The sequence below is a fragment of the Elgaria multicarinata genome, chromosome 1 (genome assembly GCF_023053635.1).
Source record: "Elgaria multicarinata webbii isolate HBS135686 ecotype San Diego chromosome 1, rElgMul1.1.pri, whole genome shotgun sequence".
Taxonomy (NCBI): Eukaryota; Metazoa; Chordata; class Lepidosauria; order Squamata; family Anguidae; genus Elgaria; species Elgaria multicarinata.
Window position 1 is genome coordinate 201,053,598 of NC_086171.1, and position 8,374 is coordinate 201,061,971.

General features: G+C 48.4%; 1 protein-coding gene across 1 annotated transcript; it reads left to right on the plus strand.

Annotated features, from left to right (window-relative positions):
* Positions 1 to 2,005: 2,005 nt before the first annotated feature.
* LOC134409154 (uncharacterized) lies at positions 2,006 to 7,724 on the plus strand. Its single transcript, XM_063141783.1, has 3 exons — positions 2,006 to 2,140; positions 3,626 to 3,683; positions 6,550 to 7,724. The coding sequence occupies exons 1-3, from the start codon at positions 2,006 to 2,008 to the stop codon at positions 7,722 to 7,724; spliced, it is 1,368 nt and encodes a 455-aa protein (XP_062997853.1).
* Positions 7,725 to 8,374: the final 650 nt, after the last annotated feature.

The window sequence follows — 8,374 nt, forward strand, 5'->3', positions numbered from 1 at the left end:
CACCCTCTCACCCATGTTCCCCAGCAACTGGTGCATATAGGCTTACTGTCTCTGATACTGGAGGTGGCACATAGCCATCAAGACTTGTAGCCATTGATAGCCTTCTCCTCCAGGAATTTGTCTAACTCCCTCTTAAAGCCATCCAAATTGGTGGACATCACTACATCTTGTGGTAGCCAATTCCATAGTTTAATTATGGCCTGCATGAGTAAGTGTTTCTTTTATCTGTCCTGAATTTCCCATGCATGAGCTTTGCGGGATGACCCTGGGTTCTATTATTATGGGAGAGAGAGAGAAAAATGTCTCTTGTTAGCTAATGATGCTACATCTCTTACTAGGCTTTTGAATAGGAAACAGGTACAGTAAACGCTCCTGCCCATGTTCCCCAGCAACTGGTGTACACAGGCATACTCCCTTTAACACTGGAGGTAAAACATAGCTATCAGGACTAGCTGAGAAACCCAGCTTTAACAACAACAACAACAACAACTGTGAAATGCAGTTTTTAGCTTTTAATCGGAGGGGCAAGCAATCTTGCCAAGAAGTATTACCATTCAAACTGTTAGTGTGAAGTAGGGACCCCGTCCAAAAATAAGAAAGAAAAAGGAAAGAAGTCTCCACTCTCTGCTTGATTACTTTCCTCATCCCTGACTTCCTCTATGCTAATGTCACAAACAAACATATGAAACTCTCATTATCACCTTGTTCACTTGCCAAACCATGGAAAACGACGCCATCCCATCTACTCTGAAAAAAAATAAATCCCAGCATCACACTCCCCTGGGTTCTGCCTCCACTATCCCACCTGAAACATATTATTAATCTCGCTTGCATCCCAGCCGTCCTCCATTGAGCTCAGGGTCATGTACATGAATGGATGGTTACCAATATTACCCTCACAAAAACCCTGTGAGGTAGGTTAGGCTGAGAGATGGTGACTGGCCCAAAGTCACTCCAGCAAGGTTTGTAGGTGAATAGAGACTTGAACTCAGCACTTGTTGACTCAAGTCTGGATTAACTACAGCAGCCCACTGCCTCTCTTTGTGGGGGCATCTATACAGCGCTGCTTTATCTACTGACTCCCCACAACCCCCACAGCATTGCTGCTATGAAGCAACATCAATAGGGTGGCCTAGTAGGAGCGAGTGTGGGCTATCCAGCCGGGAAAATGCACAACGCCATTATCAGATGGCGGTAATGGGCAGCAAATATCAAGGGACTGAAAACTGCTAAAAATGTTTGTTTGTTTTCTGGCAACTCTGTGCAATACTGTAGCTTTGAAACCCTGTAGCTGTGCGTCTGCTCTGCTACAGTTGATTGAATTTATGCATGAGATGTAATAACTGTCCTTACTTTCATTTCCCAGACTTTAATATTGCCATGGCAGCCATTACTAAACAGTCACCTAGGGCTTTTCAAGCCCGCCACCTGCCCTATATCCCACACCTACCCTGTACTGGGAACCGGCCCTAATTACGCCCACTCTCTTAACCTGAAGCCACTGACAGACACACAAACAACCGTGGTGATACAGGAGCAATGTAAAAAGTCGCAGTAAAACGACACGTCGAAAATGTGCAGCTTCGTGGGGAATAGCAGTGTGGCTGAGAGTTGGCAGCTGCGTCATATAAACAATGGTTCATATAAACAACGGAGTAAGTAGAGCAAACAGACAAGCCCTGGGTAAAGAGATCACACAAGCACCATTGCTTCACGGGGACCTTTTGCTCAGCAGGGCTGGGCTACTGCAGTGTCCCTTGAAAGGGCCGCTTCTGATTGGTCCAGCCGAGACAATCCTAACCTGACTCACATTTGCAAAATGACACACTGCCCCTGTCACAAAGGCCTGGGCCCTAACACACCTTTGCTTTAGCAACCCACCGAGTACCCTGCACTCCTGCAGTTGTGGCTGGATTGCTCTTGCTGCGGCTGACAACAGTGTGAGGCCGGAGATGAGGGGGAAGATGCTGCACTGACTTCCAGCTTCCTTTTTACCTTTCCAGCCATGGCTGCGCCAGGGGACAAGATCCAAAACAGCTGCCTCCCCTTTGGTGAGCCCCACCAGAAGCTCCTAGCCACCATCCTGATTGTGTTGGGCCTTTTTGCCTTACTGGAATATACTGTTCAACTCATCACCTTGGTAAGCGAACCGAAGCGGGGGTGGGGGTTGTTAAGATCGGACACACATTATAAGGACGTACATAACATGTTCCAGTACCTGCACAGCTTCCCTGTTTACTTCCAGGTTACACTTCAAAGGGGCTGGTTTTGTCCCAAACGAACAGCTGCGACCGAGGCAGGGACAGTGTTATGGGTTGGGATCAACGGGCATTTGCCAAGGCAGAGTCCCTGAGTGTGCTACTCCTTTTCCTTGCTGCCTGCCCCTTTTCCTCTCCAAGCATGTGAGCGGTGGCAAGAGGAAGAGTGACAGCCCTGTCTTGCCTTGCTTCCTCCGCCTGGAAGGTGGTGCGGATTGGGCCCAGATTACAAGGCAAGCGAATGAGCAGCAGTAACTGCGATGAGGAAGAAGAGGAGATGCCTCCCTGAGGGCATTTTACCAAGGTTTCATCAACCCCTGGAGCTAACTCTGAACCTGGAACTTTCATTTGTGTGTGTATGTGTGTACACATATACAATTTGTTTCAGGCAAAATATAAAGTGCTAGTTCTTACCTTTAAAGCCCTACGTGGGTCTAGGTCCGAGGTACCTTAGGAAGCCCCTTTATTCCAGCCAGTCACTTAGGGTCCTCGGCCTGCTGGTTGAAATTTGCCTGCTGACTTCTTTGAACATCTTTAAGAAAACATTAAAGACTCTATTATTCCATCAGGCCTTCTCTTTTTAGAATCTTATTGCTGATGGCTGAATATTGTTGTATGCCGGATTATTTTATGGATCGTTTTATCTTGCTTAAATTGTTTTTAACTTTGTATGCCTCCTAGAGTATTTTTGGATATGTGTTGAATAAACAAAAACGAAATAAAATAAAATATTAAATATAGACATATTCAGAGATGCGTGTGCATGTGGTGATCCTAACCATGCAGGCGATACACAGGACAATATCTCCGCAGGTTTTGTGCTTTTTCTCTCTCTAAAGGGGTCGTTTGCTTTCCAGGTAGGAAATGGGTATGCAACATGGCTCTTTCCAATGCTATTAATGTAACATCAGAAATACCAAAATCAGATAGGAGAGGCAGCTGCTAACTCAGCAGTTTTCTATGCCAACAATTGCCCCTTCTCTGGTGTGGGTGGGAGTGGGGGTGGAAGGTGCCCTGATGTGGAAAGTAGCCATATTGGCAGCCCCTCCTATTTGGCATAAGCCTTCCAACATCAGAAGGAACCACGTTGAAGCAGCTCAGGCCCTTGGGGTACAGCCAAAAGGACCCCTAAGTAACTCAGTCATAAGAACGTAAGAAGAGCCCTGCTGGATCAGACCAAATGGTCCATGTAGTCCATACTCCATTCACACAGCGGCCAAGCAGCTATTGCCCAGGAACCCATAAGCAGGACATGGGTGCAACAGCATTCTCCCACCCATGTTCCCCGGCAAATGGTGTATACAGGCTTATTGCCTGTGAGTCACTGCTGGTCAGTACAATGACTTCCTTCTTGTTCTTCTCTTCAGTTCTGGATTAACTTTGCTCCGCTCCTGAAGAAAATATACGATTCTTTCTTCAAGAAAGGTAAATTGTAGACGAGTAAGAAGTGTGTGGTGAGGAAAATATCCCTTTCCCTGTTGTCTTGAAGTCCTTAGGATGCAGTGGAGGCTGGTGACTCTGGTGCCAGTTGGGCACGGAATCTGCTCCGGATTTTAGTCAGAACCAGTCAGAACTCTAAAGGAGCCACCCAAGGTGCTGTGCTTTGCACCTTGGATACCTTTGCACCTTGCACGGTTCCTTTAGAGCTCTGACTGAAACCTGGAGTGGATTCACCACCCCACTGACATTGGAGCCACCAGCCTCCAGTTAGTATGCTTGATCCATCCATCTATCCTCCGTTCCTTCTTTTCTTCCTACCTATTCCCTTTTCCAGCTGTTTCAAATGGCAGCTTGCAGTGCCTGCCAACACTAAGTAGCGGCGTAGTGGAGTCAGGATTTGCACCAGCAATTTTTTATTAGCAAGGAGGCTGACATCATCTGCCACTCCTGCTGCCCCCTTCAGAATTCCCTATTCCCTCTCAGCTTAGCTGCAATTGTCACAGTAGCTGGGCCGGGGGGGGTGGGGATGAATTTCTCCAGCAGCAATATATTGCTCTCAGTTGCTTATGCAAAGTATTGTGTGTGTGGGGGGGGGCTGCTCCTGAAAGAGGCAATTCTCACCCATTCGCTTTACAGAAGACCTTTTCCTGGTGGAGATCAAACTCCTAGCCTTCATTTGTCGATAGGGATCAACCCAGCGTGGCTAGGACGAGTGTCAGGATGAGCGTCTGCACTTCAAATTTTACCACTACACCATTGGCAGGAAGTCTGTAGCTGAGAACCCATCAATGTAGAAAGGGTCCCATCAGACACATGACCAATGGGACCCTCAAACATGGAGCAGGCCCACCTAGGCTGCAAGTGCATCCTGAATGCCTACCATTTTAACTGTCATGGCTTCCCCCAGGGAATCCTGGAAATTGTGTTCTTAAATTCCCTCCATCTCTGATTCCTTCCCCGTCCTTCCTGTTCCCCACTTGAATTTCTCTTTTTCATAGAACTTAGGAGTTAGAAGGGACAACAATATCATCTAGTCCAACCCTCTGCAATATGCCGGAAAGCCAATTAAACCACCATGAGAGGTGGCTGTCCAGCCTCTTCTTAAAAACCTCCAGAGATGGAGAACCCATAATCTCTCTAGGCAGACTGTTCCACCGTTTTACAGATCTCAACATCAGGAAGTTTTTCCTTATATATATTTGAAATCTAGGTAGCCGTAACTTTAGGGTGACCATATGAAAAGGAGGACAGGGCTCCTGTATCTTTAACAGTTGTATTGAAAAGGGAATTTCAGCAGGTGTCCTTTGTATGCATGCAGCACCTGGTGAAATTCCCTCTTCCTTCCAATAGATAAGGCTGCAGGAGCCCTGCCCTCTTTTGTATCTGGTCACTTGTATAGCTCCTGCAGCTTTAACTGTTGTGATGAAGAGGGGATTTCACCAGGTGCTGCATGCATACCAAGGACACCTGCTGAAATTTCCTTTTCTATACAATTGCTAAAGATACAGGAGCCCTGTCCTCCTTTTCATATGGTCACCCTACATAACTTATACCCATTATTTTGGGTCCTAATTTCTGTGACAATGGGAAATAGTTCTTGACCATCTTCCCTGTGGCACCCTTTTATGTACCTGAACCCTGGTAACATGTCTCCCCTGAGTCTTCTTTTCTCCTGACTGAACATCCCAAGTTCCTTCAGCCTGTCCTCATAGGGCATGTCCTTAAGTCCCTGCACCATCTTTGTTGCCCTCCTCTGAACCTGTTCTACCTCGTCAATGTCCTTCAGGAACAGTACATACCGTATTTCTTCGATTCTAAGACGCCATCAATTGTAAGATGCACACTAATTTCAGTACCACCAACAGAAAAAAAGCTTTGATTCTAAGAAATAATAAGGAAAAGGAAAGGAACCTCTCGTGCAAGCACTGAGTCATTACTGACTCTTGGAGGGACGCCAGCTTTTGCTGACGTTTTCTTGGCAGGCCTTATAGCGGGGTGGTTTGCTGTTGCCTTCCCCAGCCGTTATTACCTTTCCCCCAGCTAACTGGGTACTCATTTTACCGACCTCGGGAGAATGGAAGGCTGAGTCGACCCGAGCCGGCTGCCTGAAACCAGCTTCCGCTGGGATCGAACTCAGGCTGTGGGGAGGGTTTTTTAGAGATGTTTATATGGGGGGGGGGGGGAAAGTGTGTCTTAGAATCGAATAAATACGGTAATACTCCAGGTGTGGTCTCACTAGTGCTGAGTAGAAAGGAACAAGGACGTCACACGTCTTTGATGCAATGCTTCTTCGAATGCAGCCCAGAACTGCGCTAGCCCTTCTAGCGGCTATCTGACACTGCTGACTCATGTTCAGCTTGCTGTCCATCACCACACCCAAATCCTCCTCTGATGTAGTGCTCCCAGGCCATGAATCCCCCATCTTGTATGTGTACCCTACATTTTTCCTCCCTCTTACATTGTTAAAGGACTTCTTTCACCTGACAACCCCTTCAGGACAAGACGTGGAAAAATGAACTGGACTTTGCTTGATTAGGGATTCTATGGCTCAATCTTCCCCAACCTGGCGCCCTCCAAATGTGTTGGACTACAATTCCCAGCATCCCACAGCCAGCATGGCTGCCTGGGGGATGCTTGGAAATGCAGTCCACCCCATCTGGAGGGCAACAAGTTGCAGAAGGCTCTCATAAACTAATCCACACAGCTTAAGGCTGTGAATCGCTCAGAGAGCTCCGGCTATTGGGTGGTATAGAAATGTAATTAATTAATTAATTAATTAAGGCAGCAAGCTACTTTTCAGTGTTTGGTAAGGCAAGCTACTTGTGTTCCGATTGCTCTTGTGGTTCCACAGGTGGCAGCTTGCTCAAGACCATGAAGGTCCTCTCCAGCAGCAAGCGATTGTGGAAGGATTCGGTGCTGCTCCGGGACTGTAAGAAAGCCTCCAACCTGCGCTTCCGCTGCATTGTGGATCCCGTGAAGGTGACTGTGAGAATGGGCAGCCCGCACGAATCCAAAGTATGCTGTTCTCAGGTCGGCAGGAAGAGTAAGGCCTACTACTCCGGCGAATGGTCGAGCCACCACGACACGGACAACAAGAAGGCCGGCTGGTACAGGAGCCAGAAACGCCGCCGGAGCAGCCAGGGCAGTTCCCACCTCTCGGGCACCGAAACTCCCCAACCGGCCTGTCCCGCCGGATCCGTCGCCTCGTGGGTGCGTTTCAGCTTCAGCTCTCCCGAGCGTGCAGCTGCTGCAGGAACCAGCTCGGGCCACTATGGCGTCCACGCCCGTAACCACCAAAGGGCCACCGGGGACAAACAACACAGCTCCGAGGCAGCAGCAGCAGCGGGTCACCAAGGGCAGAGTTTCCTGCAACGTTCCGTCGGCTTGGATGCAGCAGAACTTACTCCCCGCCGGTCGGAACAGCCACGCGAGGACTACAACCGCCAGTCCAGCGAGGCCAGTTTCATCCCCAGCCCAATCTTACCTGGCCCCAGGCGGGTGGTGTACTCCGCCCTCGCTTCAGATACTGCTTCCAGAACCCATCTCAATGGTGAGGATTACACCTACCCACATTCCCCACGGGGTCCCCCACACCGCCTAGGCCTCGAGTGGCACCAGCGTTTGCCAGCGGCGCAGCAAGCGGAAGTGTATGTTTACCTGGTGAGTCCGCTGCCTCCCAGCCCAGAACACAACCCGGAGCAGTCCGACCACCCCTTCTCAGCATCTCAGGCCATCTCTGGGAAGGATGTCCTTGCAAACCGGATCTCTTTCAGCCAGAGCAGGGGCAGTCCAAGTCAGGGGCCAGCGGTCCCAGGCAGTAGCAACACCCACAAGCAACGAAAGAGCATCTGGGAGAGAAAGCACCAAAGAAGGACCCTGCAGCCGACTGCAGAGTACGAAAAGCTGGCAGGGAGCAGCGGCGGCACCAACGCGGGCCATCACGAACCATTCTCCCACAATGCATCTCTCTTGACAGACAGGGGGAGGGGAGGGCTTGCCGCAGTACCACCCACCATTGCCAGCTGAAGATGCCTTCCAAGAGGGATGACCACCCGGCTGAGCTTCATACCCTGAAAGAGTAGATGGAGTCATTGGGAAAGGAAGGAACAGCCTCCTCTACTGTTTCATTGAAACCCTTTGGGTATGTTTGGGTCAATTAAAATAAAGGCAAAGCACACACACAGACATGTATGGAGATTCTTAAAGGGACAACTACAGGGCAATAACCAATTGAATGAGAATGGTCGAAAATTTCTTGGGGGGGGGAATTCAGCACAGCACTACTCTCATAACTGAGCGGCTTTCCTATGCCTTTATTTAGCATTTCTATTGGATGACATTTGCACTTGGTGTTGTGCAGAAGAGTTTACACTTTACATTAGACGGATTGGGAATACCTTCCTAATATTTAACATAAATCTACCTCTCCCTAATTTATACACTGAAACATCTGTGCCAAAATATCTGAAAAGGTTAGTTAATTCAGAAGAAGCAAAGGAAAGATCTTGACCATTTTCTGCTCTCATGGTTCACTAACTACAAAGATTCCCCCCTTTAATTCAAAGGTTCATTATTTATAGCAGCAACATGGAGATTTAAAAGGCCACAGTGCATTCAGGGTAATCAGAAAAGCAGAGACAAAGGAAGAGAGCATTGGATACAGTATGATGATGCTA